General features: G+C 44.1%; 1 protein-coding gene across 2 annotated transcripts in view; it reads right to left on the bottom strand.

Annotated features, from left to right (window-relative positions):
- Positions 1-21,754, bottom strand: part of RASGRF2 (Ras protein specific guanine nucleotide releasing factor 2) — a 118,131-nt gene that overhangs the window by 76,875 nt on the left and 19,502 nt on the right. For both annotated transcript variants that reach the window (XM_088130484.1, XM_088130483.1), the window contains exon 2: positions 2,069-2,175. In XM_088130484.1, coding sequence (XP_087986610.1) covers positions 2,069-2,175 — 107 coding nt within the window. The remainder of the gene's footprint in view (positions 1-2,068; positions 2,176-21,754) is intronic.

Raw genomic sequence — 21,754 nt, 5'->3', positions numbered from 1 at the left:
ACAACAGAAGCAATCCTCTGGCAACCAGCTACAGTAGATAGGCCAGAAAGAACAGCACAGCAGCACTCAACCCACTAAATCTTCAACAAGAGCACATTTTTGGAGTCTCCTTCTACTCCATCAGCTGGATAGCAATGATCTCTGAAGAATAAGACTTGTCTACACATGTAAGGTATAGGAGCCCCAGCCAGCCCCCTCTTCAATAGTTGCTTTTACCAAAGCAGAATTATATGTGATCCTAAACTATCCTGGAAGGAGGCACCCTCTTTTTTTTAATAGGAAAACAGCTATTTTCACTTCCAGAATCCCATCCTGTGAAGCCTATTTATCACCTGCCTACTCACAAGCAGAAAGAGAGGACAATGGAGCAAGGAGAAGGCTACAACTCTGACAATCTCCAGCCTCAGACAGCCTAAGCAACCTGGGAGGTCTCCTATTTTTCATGGGGAGCAAGACAGAAGCCATACCCTATAGGGCTAGATCAGGAAAGGAATAGCTCTCAGTTAACAACATTATGCAATTTGCATTTCTCCATCAAATAGATATGCCTAAATTCCTATAGCTGTCTGTGATTATAATAACAAACAGCAGAATATTTTCTTTTAATTTATACCATATGTTTTATTTAGTTCCCAGAAAAAGATAATTTTTGTGAACACCCCAGAAAGAAAAATAACAATGTTGCAATAAAAAATGAGGATATCAGTTCTTCAACATAAAAACAGATCTCAATAATGAACTGTAGTCAGCCATATACGTATATGAGAGTTCAGAGAAATGATCGCAACCAAGAAGAAACAGCTAGAAGTTAACAAGATCTTCATCTGGGTGATTGCTGAAAGCAACAGAGGAGAAAGTACAAATGTGCCTTCTCTGATCAACTCCTTGACTGGAAATGTGGTGTTGAAATAAGAAATTCCCTCTCAATCTTCTCACACTATCTGAAAAACCATAAATTCTGAAATGTAGCAATTATTTATCACATTTATAGACAGGTGCAATCCCAAAGGACTCTTGATAGTTCAGGCAGATAAAAATATGCAATTAAAATATCTACAATCTAAAGTAAAACATAGAATGCAAAATATATAACAAAGCCAATCTATAAACCCAACCAAATGCCCTCCAGAAAAGCTCTGTTTCTGGCTGCTTCGTTGATGTCCAACGTAAGGCCCTCCTCTCAACTCCCTAAGACTCTAAGAATGAAATCACAAACAACTTCTCCCAGCTAGATCAAATTTGTATCATGATGCCACTCAAGATCAAACTAGAAGTAAGCATTTTCTTGCAGCCAGAGAGTGTATTTTAACATCCTGGTGTTACCAGAGTGGGTTGGTAACTTGTTTCAGACTGTTTTTCAAAAGGTCTGGAGCTTTAATGGATAAAAAATATGCCTTAAGTCATCCATTTTGCCCTTTTCTCAGTGAGAAAATCCACCCATGGGGAGGGGGAAATTAGCTGACAATTTTAAGGAGTGGATTAGGACTACAGCACCCACTATGCCCTTTAAAATCTTAAAGGAGGACAAATATTTTAGCCTTACCTATTCCAGGGGTGCTTTGGGGGACTACAAAATGAATGCTGCAAGGCCACATATGGCCCAGTTCAGCAATGGCTTTTCATGTTAGTTTACTGTTTTAAAAGTGTCTCAAGCTGCCACTTCTGTCTCAGAAGATGCAACTACCCATACAGACAAAATACATGAATCAGGCTGGGTTGGGACTACAGACCTGTATATCACGTATAGCAAACAAATGTGACAAATCAAGGTGAATGGGGATTTTGGAGAGTTATGGTGATGTAGAAACAGACATTTTGAAGAGTATTGGCCTGAACTTTTCTTTCTCTGCATTATAAGAGAGAGGAGGCAAAGCAAGAGTTGATAATGGGGAAGGAAGGAAGGAAGGAAGGAAGGAAGGAAGGAAGGAAGGAAGGAAGGAAGGAAGGAAGGAAGGAAGGAAGGAAGGAAGGAAGGAAGGAAGGAAGGAAGGAAGGAAGGAAGGAAGGAAGGAAGACATTGTCCCTTAGTCAAACCAAGTTTTTAGTAGCTGGTACTGGAATTCCATACCTGGCTTGCTGAATAGCCTCCACCCATTCTTCTCCATCTGCTTCCTCCTCACAACGGAGCTCAAGGGGCTTCTGCCCTTCATGGCCAAAGAGGACTGTGAAATAATACTGTAAATAGTTTTAAAAAGGTTTAAATATAATGTAATAATAATATAATATAATTAATAAAATATAAATATTAACTAAATAGTACAATCAGTACATACAATGAAACCTGCTTTGTCACAACCCATAGGCCTTTTTTTTTTTTTTTTTTGGTAAAAAACGGTTTATGAAATAAACATATTCTCTTTTCAGGAAAAGAATTTGGCTTCAGAAGCCCATCTTAAATTTGAACACTTTTTCCCAGGAAAGCTTATAGGATTAGCCTCCCCACCTCCATTCTAAACAGATTACATTGCCATCCTTAGGCTTCATTTACCACAATGCTGCAATCACCTCTATGTCATCATCACAAAAGATTTCTTAAGCCAGAGGCTATCTTGGTATCTCAGCAGCCTAGAATTATGGCTTAGCTAGCTTCTATCTCCTGACTCCTTTTATATCTGAACATAGATTTTGAGCCACCCCTAGGCTTGTCATGTCACTTGAATAAATGAGAAAAAGAAATAATAGGTTTTAAAAGTTTGCTGGTGGATTCTGATCCCATGTACAGCACGTTGCAGTAATTCAGTCGGGAAGCGACTAAGGCATGAGTGAGTGTGAGCAGAACCTCCTGATCCAGGAACACGCACAACTGGTGCACAAGAGGAAGTTGTGTGAAGACCCTCCTAGCAATGGCTGCCACCTGCTCCTCAGGTAGAAACTGTGAGTCCAAGGGAGCCCCAGATTGTGTACTAATTCTGTCTGGGGGAATACTATCTCATCCAGAGCCAGAGATGGAAGTTCTTCAAATCTAGGGGGCCTGAAAATCCATAGCCACTCAGTCTTGCTGGGTTGAGCTCCAGCCTCCTCTTCTCCATCCCCTCGCTGACTCCAAGCATTGGGTAAGAATCTCAGTGGTATCACTTGTATGGCCCAGGGTGGAAATATATAATAGAGAATCATAAACTATTTATGATACCACACCCTGTGCTAACATGACCTCTCCCAGCGGTTTCTGTGTCCCCCACCCCACCAGTCCAGAAGGACAACATGATTGATGGTATTGAAAGCCACTGAGAATCAAGGAACTTGGGCATGGAAGCTGTTAAACAGCAGGAAGACTGGTACATAAGAACAATCCCATCTGATCCCTACTGCTCAACTTCACAAACAGAGTCTCACATCAGGTTATGTTAGGGCCAGCATCCCTGAAGACCAACACAGATTCTTTGATAACAACAGCCATACCCCTATGTCTGCCCTGGGATCATGGCTGGTGCCATCCCTCCACCTATTCCACGTGGGCATGCCCAGCCAGGCTTTGGTAACACATAGCAGATTGACTCTCTGATTCATAATTAAATCATGGATGAAATAAGCCTTATTACAGGCTGACCTTGCATTAAGTAGCAGTAATTGAAGGCCAAAGCTTCAAAGCTCTAAAGACCAGGCCTCAGGGCTGAGTCCAAGGGGCTGGAACATGGCATCAGTACTAAACACTGAGGCTGCCTTTATGAAGAGCAGACCTCCCTCTGCCTCCTGCCATTATCTCCCATGCCTGGCACCAATGTGATATCCCTGCCTGCCCTCTCCCTCCCCACAGCAGCCAAATGACTTGCCATATAGTCTGAATGCACAGAGTGCTAGTTCTCAGACCCATGTTTAGAGCTCTTTATGGTGCTCCCTACTTCTGCTTCCTGGGAAGCTTGATGTATGGATACGGTCAGGACCATACCACTAGCCTCAGCGGTATCCAATGACACATACCACTCACAGTCCATATGAGCTACATTCATCACTAGTATGCCTAGGGGCATAATGCTGCAAGAGGTTTATATAAAGTTAACATGCTGTACTATTATTCTCTAATCCTTTCTTTGTATTTAGAGGGCTACTGTTTCTGATGTTGAATTATTTTATTTTATTTTATTATATTTTTATTTAAACAATTTATATGGCTTCCCAACTCACTCATGGTGACTCCGGGCAGTTTACAAAAATAAAAGTCCCAATATAAAAAACACTCCACCCCCCGAATCATACAGTTATCATGGCTAGTAGCTTGTCTACCTACCTACCTACCTACCTACCTACCTACCTGATTTATATAGCTGCCCATCTCAAATACATGACTCTGGGTGTCTTGCAGCAATTAAAAACAATGTAAAAACAAAATAAAAAATAAAAACATATAAAACTGTACTTTAAAAAACCCTTATGCCCCATAATTTTGTCACTTACTCTTTCAAAACTACCTACACTGATTACCATAGCAAATAGCATAGTGTAACTATGCACGTCATGGAGAAATATTTCTGGTCTATCCAAAATCTCCTTTATAAAATACCTCATTAAACAAGATAAAGGAATAAAATCAAGTAAAAAAATACACTAACCAAAAAGCATTTGTGGACGAATAGCATGACTGGGCAATGTCTGCTTAGCCCAAATACTAGAGTCAAAAACCAGCATGGCCTCTGTGGGATTGGAATTCCAAGGTCAGCACCAAGCCTGGTCTCCAGCAAAGGAATTCCAGAACAGAAAAGGTCTGCTTCCACGTTCCATATAAAGTGCTTTTCCCAGCCATGGGATGTCAAAGAGCACACACACTTCACAAACACACACATCCTGCCCCTGCAGATCTTAATAGTCAGACAGGTACACAAAGGGAGGAGCACTTATTCATGTATTAGGAACCCAGAAATTTAAGGGTGTTAGAGTCTGACTAGTAACATAAGCAGATAGAGTAATTTTAGGACTGGCACAGTATGATCTCTGAAGGGTGATCTAAGCAATCTTAAGTCCAATGCTTCAAGAAGCTCCAAATTGTAAAAGATGGACTAAAATATCGAGGTTATCATCATCCCATCCTCCCATAAACTGCCCATCTAGAAAATGACCATTCATTCTCTAAGCACCATGGGGTGCTTGTCAGAATATTGCAGCTTTCCTCATCAAGTACTCAACTACACTCAAATTAATAAGCTAGTTAATCATATTGATGTCAACCCATTTCCAAGCATCTGGAACAATAGAAAATAGGCAGTTGGGAGCACCCTACTCAGTATAAAACAACAACAACAGTTTTCTTGTATTTTACCGTTAAACTACTACATCAATATATACCGTTAAAATGCTATATTAAACTGTGAAAAATTGGGGCGTGGTGGGGTGGGAATGGACTGATTTAATAACTGACACAATCAATTCCCCTCTTTGGCCTGATGACATTATGATAGATGCCTGCATTAAGAATTCTCCTTGGCCTCCAAGAACAGAAGAAAACTATCTTGATACATGGAAGAAGGAGTGACAGGGAATAATAGAGTATGAATCCTGTGTTCCTTTTCTTGACCTTGCTGATGTTTCCATCTTCTGCATCTAAGATTGCAGGATGGGGGGGGGGGTGAGAGAGCAACACATAGTTTTCTATAACACCTAAAATAGGAAACTGTGACTTCAGTCTGTAAACTAAAATATCAAATAAGATTTTTTGAATCTAAATCACAGAATGATGCAGCTTATAAAACAGGTTTTCTTGTGGGATGATCTTTATAAACCCTGTAAATTTGATACGGAATGCACACTAGGAGAACATTGCCAGTATCTGTTTTTCTAATTATGCTGTCCCTTTTGTTGTATAGCAAACTTTCCAAAAAGCCTTAAAATGGCTAACTTTAATTTTTTTAATAGGCTGACAGCTTTGTATTGTCAGGTTCGGTCAGCACGGGGCTTCGGGGAAGCTCGCAGCCAGACCACGCAAACTCCACCGGCGGTAGCTAGCGAGGAAAAGAGGAACTGAAAGTGCCGCTAATTAATGGGCCACCTGCGCCCAGCCAAACAGGAAAACCACAGCGGAAGCTTTAACTATACACTGATAACGGTGCGAGCCAACAATGAACGGGGCCGCAGGCAGTGAAACAAGATCGCCGTGCAGCACAGAACCCTCGGGCTTGCACGTAACGGGGAGGGACCAACCCAAGCCGGAGGGGACTGCCAATCAAGGACAATGGACCCTGACCGAACCTGCCATCATGGACAATCAAGAGGGATTATTGGGGGGCCGATAATCCGCAGCGGTAACGCGATCGCGGGGCGGAAAAAAGCGCGGGAAGGGGGGAATATAACGAGTGATGCAATTGTACCAAGCCAGTCCTGGCTTTGCTTGTGACTGCTACGTTACGCATGAGTAAACCTCTTTTGTGAACCACACGTGTCACGGGAGTTTCTCTGTCGAACAGGGCAAACCTTACATAAAGCCAGGACTCACCGCTAGCGCTACCCGGTACCACCGAGGAGCGTTTCCCTTTCTAATACAGGCATGACCAGCGACAAGGAATCCGTGGGTCAGCTGGAGCATGAGGAACCCGGACTCGAGGAGGGACGGTCAGAGCCACCCGGGAGCGACGGGACAGCAGCCAGGGCCAGGGATCCTCCAACGGAGCGGTGGTCGATGTACGTGAACCAAGGGCCAGACAGCTCAGGCGTCACGATGACCCGGGGTTCAGGGGCCCGGAACCGCGAGCGGGACGAGAAGCTCGCCCGACTAGAGGAGAGGATCGAGCGGCGCCTAGACGCCGTGGAAGCAATGCTCCAGACCTTGCTACAGAGAGCGGGACCATCGGCAGTGAGCGATGGCACGAGCAACAGGGGTGGCAGCCCGGCACCCCAGCCGGCACCGCCCACGATGCCCCGGTCGGTGGACCGACGGGCGGCGGACACCCTGAGACTTCGAGGCATCGCCGGGAAGTTCTCAGGGGACCCTGAATAGCTGCCGCACTTTTTGACGCACGTCAGGGGTTTTATGCAGAGGGGTGGTCACCTATTCGCTAGGGACGAGGATAGAGTATCCTACATGGCTGAGCTGTTAGACGGCCAAGCGGCTAGCTGGGTGATCGGACTATACGACGCCAACGCGGCAGAACTGCGGAGTTTCCCAGACTTCATGCAGGCGCTCCGGGACAGATTCGAGGACACATTGAGTGCCAAGTGGGCTGAGGACGACATCCTGCAGTTCAGACAGCGGGACAAGTCGGTATTGGAGTACGCCCTGGAGTTCCGGAGGTTGGTAGAGAAGCTCATGGACTGGCCGGAGTCCCTGAGGGTGAAGTATTTTAAGAGGGGGCTCAATCCAGAGATCCTGGAGCGGGCACTGGGACGGGATGACCCGTCCACAGTGAAAGATTGGATCTGGCTGGCCGGAACGGCGGAATCGGCGTGGCGGCAGATTCAACAAAGCGCGAGGCGACGGGACCAGATGAGGGACCGGCCGAGGGAGAGACCCCCAGAGGAAGGGCGGAGCAGTCGGCGGCAGTCCACCGGGGGGCGAGAGGCGACCGGAACCCCGAACCTGTGCTTCCGGTGCGGAGGCAGAGGCCACCGAGTGGCACAGTGCCCGACGGAGCGGGAAGGAGCCTCACCACGGCCCGAAGTCAAGCCCCCGCGTCCTACCGGGAAAAGGGCCAGCGACCGACCGCGGAAGAGTGCAGTGGCGGCGGTGACCGAAAGAGGACGGAGGGGGTGGTCGACCCCGGAGACGGCGTCCTCCGGAGAGGACTCGGAGCCGGCGGGAAACGAGGTGCGCTCTCACTGAACGGCGTCCCAGTGCGAGCAGGGGAACCGAGGCGCGCGGACCCAATCGGGGATGAGGACTGCCCTCCGTTCCGGGTAAGGATACACATCCAGGGGGTGAGATCTGGAGGGGAGGCACAGCTGCGGGCGCTGCTGGATTCAGGCTGCACCCACTGCTTGATGCACCCAGCTGTGGTCTCGGGACTCGGACTACAGCTGAGGCGCCTCCGGGAGCCCATTGCATTCAGCCAGCTAGACGGCACGCTGGCAGGGGGGGGGCCAGCTCAGTATTACACCGAGCCGGTCCAGATGACGATCGGGAGCCACCGGGAAGAACTAAGATTTGTGGTGGTCCCGGTGGCCGACTACGCGGTGGTGCTCGGCTTGGCGTGGCTGCGACGGAACCCACGGGTCGACTGGATGGCGGAGGCAGTGCGATTCGGGGTCGACAGGCCGGCGGAGTGCAAGAGCAGAGGGGACCGGGCCGTGGCAACGGGCGCGACTGCAACCACAGACGGGCAAGTGGAGGATCCGAGGCACAGGGAGGTGAGGCGAGAGCAGATGGAGCCGGAGACCCGGGCAGCAACAGCAGCAACAGCAGCGCTGGAACCCCGGAGACTCGCAACGATCCCGAGGCGTGGGGAGGCAGCGGTGACTGGCGGAACAACTGCAAAACGAGAGACAGAGTCCGGGGAACCCACGACGAGCAGCGGAATCCCGAGGCAATATCGAGACCTGGTGGCGGCGTTCGGGGAGAAGGAGTCTGACCAGCTCCCTCCACACCAACCCAGTGATTGCGCCATCGAGTTAGAGCCAGGGGCAACGCTGCCCAAACCAAAAATGTACTCCCTGTCAATGAGGGAGATGGGGGCTCTGCAGGAGTTCATAGACAAGAACCTAGCGCAGGGATTCATCCAACCCGCGAAGTCACCATTAGCGGCCCCGGTACTATTCCGGGAGAAGAAGGATGGCTCGCTCCGGATGTGCGTGGACTACCGGGGGCTGAACGCGATCAGCACCGAGTACAAATACCCCCTCCCCCTGATGAAGGACTTAATGTCACACCTATCTAAGGGAAGGGTGTTCACAAAACTGGACTTGCGTGAAGCTTACTTTAGGGTCAGGATCCGCGCTAAAGATGAGTGGAAAACGGTGTTCAACACGCCGCTCGGAAGCTACCAGTTTTCCGTGATGCCGTTCGGATTAAAAGGGGCCCCGGGGGTGTTTATGCAGCTAATAAACGAGGTGCTGCACGACCTACTCTACCGGGGCGTCCTGGTCTACCTGGACAACATCCTCATCTACACCGAAACCCTGGCAGAGCACGTGAGCCTGGTGCGCACGGTGCTCCAGAGACTGCTGAAGGTGCAGCTGTACGCGAAGCTATCAAAATGCGAGTTTCATCGGGAGCAGCTGGACTACCTCGGCTACCGGATATCCAGTCAGGGAATTGAGATGGACCCGGCGAAAGTAAAGGATGTTCTGGGCTGGGAAGCGCTGCGAACCCAGAGGCAACTTCAAAGCTTCTTGGGGTTTGCGAACTTCTACAGACAGTTTATCCCGAACTTCGCCCAAATCGCCCTTCCCCTAACAGACTTGCTAAAAACCAAGGGCACTGGAAAACCCCCCAAGCCCAGCATGACACTTGCGTGGACTGCAGAATGCCAGGGGGCATTTGAGGAGCTAAAACGGCGGTTCACAGCGGAGCCGATCCTGCGCCATCCCGACCCAGATCGGCGGTTTATCATCCAAGTAGATGCGTCAGACGTGGCAACGGGGGCGGTTCTGCTCCAGCCCAGTCCGGAGGGTGCTATCCACCCATGCGCCTACGCCTCCCGCAAATTCACAGAGACAGAGAGAAGGTGGATGGTGTGGGAGAAAGAGGCGTACACCGTCAAGTGGGTGCTAGCCACGTGGAGGCATCTATTGGAGGGGGCAGCTGAACCATTCGAGGTGTGGACGGACCACATGAACCTCGAGGCCCTGAAGGCCCTGTGTAAGCTATCCCCCAAACAGGCGCGGTGGTCCCAATACTTCGGGAGGTTCAGGTTCACCCTAAAACACATCCCCGGGAAGCGCAACTTCCTAGCAGACGGGTTGTCTCGCATGCCCCAGCACGCCAGCCTACGAGAGGAGATTGTGGACTCCATCATCCCTGCCAGCAGGCTGGCTGCAAAGGCGGTGACCCGGAGCCAGACCAAGGGGGAGCGACGGGACGCGGTGCCTGAGGTAAAGCAAGGGTTCGCGGAGGCAGCGGAGCGGGACGCTTGGCTCAAGCAAAACCGAGAAGCGCTAACCAGCCAAGAGGGTTTGTGGTGGCATGAAGGGAAGTTGTACGTGCCCGAGGGGTGCCGACGGGAGGTCATGGAAAGAGCCCATGACAGCCGGAACGCGGGGCATTACAGCTTCGTGAAGACGCTCCACTTAATTCGGCGGCAGTTCTGGTGGCCAACGCTCCGGAAGGACGTGGAGGCATACTCAGGGGGTTGCCCGGTGTGCGCGACGGCGAAAGGGGCCAAAGGCAAGCCTAGGGGGTTACTCCAGTCGGTAGCGGAGCCCGACGGCCCATGGCAAGAGATCGCCATGGACTTCATAGTAGAGCTCCTGGAGAGTAAGGGGAAGACCGCCATTTGGGTGGTTACGGACTTATTCTCCAAACAAGCGCACTTTGTAGTGTGCCGGCAAGTCCCCACGGCAGAGAGGTTGGCGAGGCTGTTCGTGCAACATATTTACCGGCTGCACGGCGCACCCCGACAGGTCGTCAGCGATCGGGGTGGCAACTTCATCGCGCGGTTCTGGAGGGAGTTCCTGAAGCGGGTGGGGACGAAGCAAGCCCTTTCCTCCGCGGTGCATCCGCAGACGGACGGAGCCATGGAACGCCTGAACGGGGGGCTCGAACAGTACCTGCGCTGCTACATGGGGCACCAACAGGACGATTGGGCAGAGCTACTGCCATTCGCGGAAGTAGCATACAATAACGCCGTCCACAAGAGTACCGGCTTTTCTCCATTCAAAGTAGCCACCGGGAGAGACTTCGTCCCCATGCCGGAGTTGCCTCAGCCGGAATCCCAAATCAACTCCCTGGACGCCTGGTTCACCCAAATCGACGCCACCCGGCGAGCGGCGCACGCGGCATTGCAAAGAGCCAAAGCCAATTACAAAAAACACGTGGACCGCAAGAGACTCCCCGAGGGGCAGTGGAAAGTGGGGGACCAGGTATATTTGTCAACCAAAAACCTAAAGACGCACCAGACATCGAAAAAACTCAGCCTGAGATTTGTGGGGCCGTTCCCCATTGCAGAGGTCATCAATCCAGTAACCGTCAGGCTGACGCTCCCGAAAAGCCTTGGGAAGATCCACCCGGTGTTCCATTGCAGCCTGCTAAAGCTGCACCAGCCGGGGAACGCCTGGCACAAGGCAGAGGGGGTGCCACCACCCATCATGGTCGGTGGGGAGCAGCATTTCAAGATCAACCAGATACTGGACGCCAGGAGGCACAAGGGGCAGGTCCAGCTCCTAGTGCAATGGAAACATTTTCCCAAGTCCCACAGCGAATGGGTAAGCAAAACCCACATAAGAGCGCCGGACCTAGTGCAGGACTTTTACAATAAATACCCCGGGAAACCGAAATAAAGTCGGGGGGGGAGTTATCTTCAGGGGGGCGGTATGTCAGGTTCGGTCAGCATGGGGCTTCGGGGAAGCTTGCAGCCAGACCACGCGAACTCCACCGGTGGTAGCTAGCGAGGAAAAGAGGAACTGAAAGCGCCGCTAATTAATGGGCCACCTGCGCCCAGCCAAACAGGAAAACCGCAGCGGAAGCTTTAACTATACACTGATAACGGCACGAGCCAACAATGAACGGGGCCGCAGGCAGAGAAACAAGATCGCCGCGCAGCACAGAACCCTCGGGCTTGCACGTAACGGGGAGGGACCAACCCAAGCCGGAGGGGACTGCCAATCAAGGACAATGGACCCTGACCGAACCTGCCATCATGGACAATCAAGAGGGATTATTGGGGGGCCGATAATCCGCAGCGGTAACGCGATCGCGGGGCGGAAAAAAGCGCGGGAAGGGGGGAATATAATGAGTGATGCAATTGTACCAAGCCAGTCCTGGCTTTGCTTGTGACTGCTACGTTACGCATGAGTAAACCTCTTTTGTGAACCACACGTGTCACGGGAGTTTCTCTGTCGAACAGGGCAAACCTTACATGTATGACAGTTTACATACAAACTGATGTTGGTAGAAGTAGAACATAAGCATTAGCAGGTCTATGCTTAGAATAGATATGCTTTTCATATCCAATTGCCTTTGTGCTATTGCCTTTATATCATTACATTTTAATGAACACTGGGTATATTATGTACCAATTATACCTTGATTGTACTGAATTACAATGAATCTATCAGTATGTAACTGAAATTACTATTTCCTAAATTGTGCTAAAAGATGCTTAGATAGTGTACCTCAGAGTGAGTTAAGGAATGATAAATATTGTCATTAAGTAAAGAGAAAAACCAAACACAATGTTCAGTCCAACCCCTGGCTACAGGATTTGACCCAGAATGATACTGCCAAAAAACATTTTTTGTTGATTAGCTGATCTCCTTCAATGGGAATTAATTACTAGAACTCAGCTTTCAAAAGCTTCGTATAGTCAAAAATTCAGAAATAAGGTGTTGTGCAACTCTGCTCACTGCATACCAAAACTTCAAGATTTGATTAGAAGTAACACATTTTGTCATGCAATGGCTTTCTCTGGAAAATCTGATATAGTATTAACAGTAGTATAGTTTGCTGTATAGTTTGCTATATAAATTTGTCCCCTAAGGTGCTCCACTTGTATATCACAGAATAAAACAAATGCTACAAATGCCCTCTCCAATACTTTTTGATCTGGACTAAATCATCTCTACTCAGCATAACATATATAGAGCAGAACAGCATATTTTGTAAATTCCAGGAATTTGTGCACATGTAGCAGAGATTCCAGCATAAATATCTCTTAATTATTCGTATGCAATTGCAAAATCATACACAGCACATAACTGAAAGTCTCCTGAGTCATAATCTAAACAGCAGCAGATTGATAAAAAATTAATCCATGACTATAAAGATAATTTCTTAGCAAATGCAGCAACCTAATTTTTAAAACAGTATTATCATGCCATTGCGCCTGTTTATTTCCCACATTAAAATCCTTCAAACTTCTGCTAAAATTCAAAACAAATGCAGATGTCAACCCTTTTTTCCAGTTGGTTGGCATCTAAATATTCAGATAATGACCGGGGGTACCTGAAGCCTTGGCTAGAAGCACAATGCAGTGCACAAAACAGCTCAACTTTGAGTAAGGTTGTCCAGATGTGAAGATATTGCTTCTTCTTCTAAACCTCTCCCTGTCTACTACAGTTTGTCTTGGGGAACAAAGTGATTGAATAGGGCTGTTTTCCATCACCTGAACTTTCTCAGCTAGTCTTTTGGTAAGGAAGAGACTTATGGTGGTAGGGTTTAGGAGAGGCTGCCTTGGAGTACAGGGGAAAGGAGAGCAACATAAAGAGGCTGTGTTTGCCTTGGTTGGAGTATGAGGAACATGGGTGGAGGCTGAACAGTCTTAGGAGTGCAGAGAATGGAATAATCAAAATGGAGCAGGCAGCTTCTTTGCAGACTGCAGGAATTTACACATTTGTTTATCTCTCTTTTTTTATACAGTGCATACAACTGCAGAAGTAGTTTATATGGTACTGATGGTTTATTAAGTGACTGAAAATAAATATTTTTACACTAAAGCCAGATTTACATCTTTTACTATTTATTTTTATCCATAAACATACCTTAACTGCAAGATAGTCAAGATGTACATCAGGGAGAGTGACTATCACTATCATGTTCAATTTACTGTCCAAGAAGGCATAACCAATATTGTTGGTTTCCCTTCCAACAATATTTCCCAAATAAAAGGCCTCTGGAAAGCTAGTGTCAAGACAAGCGAATAACCTGGATTTAAGACTAGCATTATACAGTATATACAATTAGTGTATATTACAATTAGCGTATATTAGTGACTTGTAAACTGTATATAAAGTTACAAGAAAAACTATACTTATCTGTTCCATTTCCTCTGGCACAGTTGCAAATAAGAAACAAAAAAAATCAACTTCTGTATTTAAACTAATTACAGGTCCCATCTCACTCAGACCTGAGAATGATATTATATTAAACCAACCAAAATCGCAAATCACAGATCCTCACGGGCTTGAATAATACACATTTTACCTGAGGTCAGCAGCATGCTTGAAAATCTAATTACAGTCAGAGACCAGCAACGTTAAAATAAACCAAACTAAAATAAAGACAGTACTATACAGCAAAAACAGGAACACCAAAATCACATATAACCAAATTCACTAGATTTTTTAAAAATACTACAAACAGCCCACTATTATCTCATTGCAGGCTTTACATGTTAGTTACACTGTGTAATGCTGCAGGATGTATCTGGTAATCAAAGGGAGGCATAAACAACCTGGAAATTTTGATAAAATTAGTGAGAGGAAGATAGTATGTCCCCCATAAAACATGCAATATAAGTAAGGCATGGATAGCTGTCTGCATCACCTTACGGACAAAAGTGCATCCTTTCCTTATAGAGCGCCTTGTTAAACCTGCCCTCCACAAGCAGATCGCAGTAGACTAAAGCAGGCTTATAAGAAGGTTGTAGCATCTAGGCAATTCCAAGCTTGTCAAATAGTTAACCAGCTTCATATTAATATCCAAATTCCAAAACCTAAAGCCACCAGAAACAGATTTCTTCCATTTGCATTTCTACATCCAGAATTTGTTTAGAGTCACTCTTGCTGGCTTGTATTCCATCTACAGCAAGAGCTGTCATGAAAGACAGTATGACAGTAATTTTTGTGATAAGGTTTTCATCCAGACCAACTGACTTTTGATTCAGATAAAAGCCCAACACTATTGGCACACAACAGGATTATCTAGGCAGGGGAGCCTGCAAGATGTGATTTTAAAAAAGTTAAGATGGCAGCTGCAATGTGTGATCAAAACTCTACCTGTTTTTAATGTGTGTGTTATAAATTGATTGGAAGTGGGGTGCAACAAGAAACTAGGATTACTCTAACCATGGAAATGAAAGCCTTTCACTTTCTCCTCTGTTCTACAGGGAATGAGAGGGGAGAAGAAACATCCAAAACTAAGATTTGCAGTGCCTTCTATACATAAAACTAATAAGGTCTGGCTCCGCATTACACCCAGACTGATCCAGAGTTCTGCATAGGTGGACAGGGTGTGATCAAGCAAGGAGGCTTTTCCTTATTAATCCAATAAATGCACTTGATACTTCAGGTAACCAAATTTCTGCCTATAGTATACAGAATCTATCCTCATGAAACCAAAAGCTACAAATATTTAGATGTATTCAGATTTCAGGGAAAATGCTTCAACCCACTGACAGCAAAAAGCAGTTTATGTTCTAAATTTAAAAAAAAATGTTTATAACAAAAAAGTACAAATAAACCCCACCTCAGAGACAAGCTTGGTTATATAAGCAATAAAAATAGCTTCCAGATACATTGATAATTTGCAATTGATTATTTTATATGGATATGTTCAGATAAAACAGTAATTAAAACCATCCATACTACACGGTTGGCCTGTTCTTGCTGTGTGTTTAATTGGGTGTCTAGCAAAGGTTAAGATATCTCAGTAACAACAGAACATGCCATCTTCAAAATACAGTCCTAAAATGTATTTAAATATGGACTTGCCATTCACTTGAACTATAAACAGCTATACTGTAGCTAAAAGAAGTGTAACAGATGTGCTGATTACAGTTTGGAGAGAGTGAAATAGTTCTTGTACAGTTCTCAGATCATTAGCTTACTTAAGAACATCTACAGCTAGGAAAATCTTATGCATTTCAAAATCAATAAGTACTGTAAGTAACCTACTTTAAAAAAAAGATCAAATATATAAAAAAATAGGAATCCCAAAATGTCAAATTAGTCTTATTCCATATACATGAATCTAGTTAATTATCTGCCTGCCAATAATAATAATAGTTCTATACAAGAAACACTTTTCCCAGTACCGAGACAGACGTCCTGTGCTCTAAATGCCAATCCGTTGCCTAGGAGCCTCTGCATGACCCAGCACCCTGCTGACACTGCTCTCCTGCTTCTACTGCAGGCAAGCTGTACAGAAGAGCAAGGACTCCTGGTTTTATGGGGAAATCATAAAACTTGGCCTGTATGCAATATGCTACGTGAAATCTCAGGTCCTGGCCAAAGGCCCTATTACAAAGCAAAGGAAGAAATCTGCTCACATACACTGGATTTCATCCATGTGTTGACCCCACATTCAAATTACATGGGTTAGATACACACTAATTATGAAAAATGGCTACAGGTAGTCCTCATTTAGCTACCACAATTGGGACCGGCAACTTGGTCGTTAAGCAAAGCCGTCACTAAATGAAACCACAACTGTGCTTATGATCTTACGTCAGCTTTTCTTTGCTTTACAGACCTGCAAAGGTTGTAAATGTGAGGACTGGTCACAAAGTTACTTTTTCATCACCATCGTAACTGCAAATGGTCACTAACAAGGATTACCTGTACTCAGAAAAGCAGGGTATAATAACTAACACAATAAATAAATAAACAGCACTGTTTGTAGCAGTCGCATCACAAAATTTCTAACAGTATTATTCTTGATAATGTCTCTGTACATAATATTTATAGGTACTATTCAATATGCAATATTTTCAAAAAATGCATGTAAGATTGATTCAGCAGTATTAATCAACAAATACTGAGACAAGATTTCCAGTAGAACCTGTACCAACTTACAATTGCTTCTTACAAGGCACTATATTTTAATCCACTGAATTCTTATACTCTTAACACAGCAGAAGTTCACGTCTTTATCTTACAAAGCCTGCAGTTACTTTATAGAAGTGTTATAAAATTTTCATTATTTTAGTTTGCTGATAAAATAATTTAAGTTTGACTAGATACACAAATGCCAAAATCTAAGGCTACACAGAACTGTATATTGTAAACAAAAGTACTAACTGAAAATCAATCTGAAATGTTAAAATGTAAGTATGGATTCTAATGGATTAAACTGTTATACAGTCCAGTTTAAGTTTTTGTTCATCAGAACTACCTGCTATATTCTTCTGCTTCATCTCTGTACTGTACAACAAAGCTATTACCAGATCTATGAAGCCAAACCAAGATCAGTATAATTTTCTCTAAAAAAAACCTACTCTGTAAAATCAGTTCGTAAGTACATTCTCATATTTTTAGGGGGAAAAAAAGAACTAACGTAACACTTGGTGTGATGCAAATTACTGTCATATCTAGAACCTAGAGGTAGGATTAACAGATGACATTAAGCTATACAGGTAGTCCTTGTTTAGCAACCACAATTGAGACCAGCTTAAACAAAGCAGTTGCTAAGTGAAACCATGACTGTGCTTATGATCTTACTTCAGCTTGCCTTTGTTTTACAGACCTGCAAAGGTACCTGTAAAAATGTGAGGATTGATTGTAAAGTTACTTTTTAATCACTATCGTAACTGTGAACGGTCACTAAATGAGCCAGCGATTAAATGAGGATTATCTGTAATGTAATTTGTCTGATTTTGGTTCAGCAGGTTATGCAAACCCAGCCAACTGTTGTTTATCCAGTTAACCATGATTTAAAAAGCCATGGATTAAACTGACACTGAACTCTTTTTTATGTAAAATATACCAGATTATATCCAGAGCAACAAAACATACAAAAAGAAGAAAAATACAGAACAGAATGAGGCAAAGGAAAATTATTTACATTCTTAGGAGTGTGGAAATTCTGAATCCACAAATTAAATTCTATGCAGGTAAGAATGTAAAGCTCACATTTAAAGTTTCAGAGGTGGAGAAATGCATGTGATGGCTATTAGTATAGGAAAATTGTCATCAGTTGTTCTTTGAAGCTATGATTCTGACAGGCATATTACAAAAGAGCATCACCAAAAATGATGTTATCAGAAGTCATTATTGTTTGATTCATGTGTAATGGCAAAATATGGTTTAATGCTAGCCTGAAATTAAAAGATATGAGAAAACCAAAGAGAGAAGCAAGCGCAATACGCGGAGCTAATTCTAACCTATCAAAAAACAGAAGGCTAAAATTATTAAAACAAGCAATATTGTTGACAGATTATTCAAGTTCACTTAAACAATTTATGACCCATCATGGCAAATATAGCCCAGATATTCTAAACTATCTATTAAAAATGTGGCATGCTTGGAATTTGAGGGTAAAATGGTATTTTGGACTGCAATCCCAAGAAAAAATGCAGCTACTTTAAAGAGGTGCAGCCATGTGCCACTTGTAGGCATGTTTTTGCCTTTAAATCCAGAGCACTGCACAGCCTAATGTCAGTTGCTTTAATGCACATCATGGTTATTATGCACATTATACTAAATATCAGATTTATGCCTGAAGTTTTTGATCCAGCAAAATATATGCACGTTGAAACCTGTTTACATGTCCAGGTCCCTTTAACTGAACCAATTTGAAACAACTTTTAAAAAATGGAGTTGCTATTTCCTCAACATTTCAATCTAAGAAAAAGGTAGAACATTTTTGTCCAAGGCTACCCAAGTCTTACAGTCATCTAGCCCCAGGCATTTCCAGGAGGCGTCACCTATGCTAACCCCAAAGGAAAAGCTGACAAAGACAGGAGATATTTGCATATTATTGCGGAAAGACAACTCAACCCCCTTCCAACAGCTGCATCTAAGCTTCCCCCATTCTTCTGTTCTACTCAGGGTGAAAATATTCCCAGGTAGAAGGAGGAGCTGAATGTTTTCACACTACAGTACTGTACCTTTCAGGGTGCTTCCAGAGAGGACTTCACTTCAATCACTGCCTATTCTATCATCCCCTCCTTATAAGAGATTATCTTTGGTAAGACAAACATACAGAAGATTCTTGGGGTAATACAGATGACTTCTAAATGAAATATTATACCTATATCCCTAGTAAAACTTCTTGAAAGAGGCAGCCACTGCACAATAAAAGCATAATTTGGAAGGCTCTAGTCCAGTGTTTCTCAACCTTGGGAACTTTAAGATGTGTGGACTTCAATTCCCAGAATTCTGGGAGTTGAAGTCCACACATCTTAAAGTTCCCAAGGTTAAGAAACACTGCTTTAGTCAATGGATTCCCATCTGAATAGCTAAATCCGCATTCAATATTAGCTTCTAGATTTTGCAATATTTTTAAAATTAATACAATTAAATAATTGTATACATTGTATACTTAATTAATATTACTATTAATTATACAAGGTTTGCCACTTCTTTAGTCAATGGGTCCCTCTGTTTTTCCACCCTTCTGGATTAACAGCTCTTGATAGGGAAAAAAAAGCTTTATTTTATTTCAACCTTCGGTAATCTGGCACCTTTCTGCTGTGTTGCTTAGGGATTCTAAGAGTTGAAAACCAGGACATCTGGATGGCATCAGGTCAAGAAGGCAGACCTAAAGGTTTTATTATTTTGTTCCACAAGGGCATTTCCTGTTGAAATAATGAAAGAAATGAGAATGTGTACATTAACTAAAATTCTTACTGGAACTGGGTGTACTACATGACAGAAGTTATCTGAGAGGAAAAAAATTGAAAGTATGTCCCTGTTAACAATAGTAGCAGCCTTTTCTTATCTACACTACAGTGTTTTTCTGTTTTATGTACTTCATCTTCTCATCTACTGCTTCAAAATAAACAGTTAAGTCAACTGAGAAGTTTTGGGAAGACTTCCAAAATGTTACTCTTAGCAAATTGTTTTTGGACTATTTTAACTATACCGCAATCATTTTTCCATTTAATGGCACAGTTTCCCACCATACTCCACCCTATCTATATCCTTCCTGCTCTGGATCATTTAAAAGTAATCTTACAATGAGGTAGTTTTAGTACATGAATACAAAAATGGCAGAAGACCACATCTCTGCAGTCTAAGTACACGAATGCAAAGAAAAGTACAACTAAGTTCAGTAGCATTTATTCCCAGAAAAGTAAATGTGGGATTGGAGTGTGGATTCCCTGTGTCCTATCCTCACCTACTCCTATTTGCACATCAGTTTTTGTCAAAAGCAGTCAGTAAAATAACTATTGCAGACTTGATATTCTTAGGTAGTGTATAAGGAACAGAATTTTTAAAAAATTGTATTTTATTCAATTTGGTATTTTAAAGGTAGAAAAGAGAATGCAAGCTGCATGTCAATTTAAAATTCTCTTATTGACAAAACTTATTAAGTTGTGTCTTATGGACACATCACCCAGATTTTAAGTTATTTCCATGAAAATAAGGGAACCAAATAAATAAGGGTATACATTTTCATATTTTACATTCCTTCAAGTATTATTTGTTTTTCAATTCTAAAGCCACCCAACTTTTCAACAACTCTGGGTGGCATCCAAATTTAAAACCAAACAAACAAAACATCACCAGGCAACAAAAAAGGAAGATGGTCATTCTACTAGAACAGACATAAAACCCCTCATACAGGGAGCCCACATCCTACCCTAGCCCAAAGTTTGTGGGTGAGAGCCATGTCTTCACAATGCTGTTTAAAGGAGAGCAAAGTTAGGGTCCTTTGAATCTCTGGAAGATGCTGTTCCAGAGGGCAGGTGCCCTGATAAAGGCATGTCTCCTAGATAGCATTGCTTAATGGATGGAACCCCGAGCATGGCCATTCTGTCTGATCCTATGGGACAGGCAGAAACAATGGAGAGAATCCATAACTAAGCCTTAGCCAAGTAGGGTTTTGCAGATGATAATCAGCACCTTGAATTGTACCCAGAAGCCTAGTGGTAACCAATGCAGTTCATGAAGCATAAGTGTTAAATGGGCATACTGTGACAAGTCCATAACTGCTCTTGCTGTGGCATTCTGGACTAGCTGAAGCTTCCAAGTCATCTTCAAGAGCAGCACCATGGAAAGCTCACTGCAGTAATCCACACACAAGATAACCATGGCATGAGAGACCATGAGAAAATCTAGTTCAGCAATGGGTGGAATTGGCACACAAGACAGCCACTTGCTTTTTGAACAGGAGCTGAGAGACCAGGAAAACCCCCAAATTGTGTACCAGTTCCATCTGGGGAAGTGCAACCCCATTCAAAATTAGAGATGGAAAGTCCCTGGTTCTGGAAGGTCCAAATATTGATAGCCATTCAGTCTTGCTAGGATTGAACTTTAGTCTGTCTCTCCCATTCAGTTCCCCCAGCCTCCAGGCAGTGTAACATGATCCTGGTAGCATCATATCATCAACCAGGGATATACACCTGAGTATCATCAGCATATCGATGATAACTGACCCCATGCCATGCATAACGTGACTCAGCACTGTGGATATTAATAGGAGAGATGACAGCATTAAGTCCTGTGGCACCCTGTAGATTAGAGACTTTGAACTTGATCTCCCCCTCCCCATCATCACCAGCTGGAACCAGACACAAAAAAAGAGAACCACCATGCCCCTCTCCAAAGCCCTTAGTCAGTCCAGAATAATACCACAATTAATGGTATCCAAGACTGCTGGGAGAAATCCACTGAGGTCATCAACAAGTACAATAAAATCTGTGTCAGTGCCATGCCCTGGCCTAAAACTCAACTGGTAATCTGTTTCCTCCAGGGATCTCTGAAGTTGCAGCTTGACCACCTTCTCAACAACCTTCCCCCAAAAAGGGAAGCTGGAGACTGAACAAAAGTGTTTTAAAAATCTGTGGGAATACAGCCCCTTCAACATGCTTTTCATTGTTGGATTATTTCTGTACTTACTTAATTGGTAATTTAAATCAACATTTTAAAACTTTTTATATTCTGTTTTTGTTTTTAATCTTTGCTAGCCAACTTGAGTGCAAAGCAGGAAGGTGGGGTCTAAGTCAAATAAATAGTTTGACTGGTTTCATTTTTTCTATTCTTTTTCCAAAGAATTCAGGATGGTATTTATTTCCCA

This window comes from Python bivittatus, unplaced genomic scaffold (genome assembly GCF_059951505.1).
Source record: "Python bivittatus isolate LINGU-HERP-01145 unplaced genomic scaffold, Pbiv_v1 ctg000850_np1212, whole genome shotgun sequence".
NCBI classification, from domain to species: domain Eukaryota; kingdom Metazoa; phylum Chordata; class Lepidosauria; order Squamata; family Pythonidae; genus Python; species Python bivittatus.
This window is presented reverse-complemented; position numbering and strand designations above follow the sequence as displayed.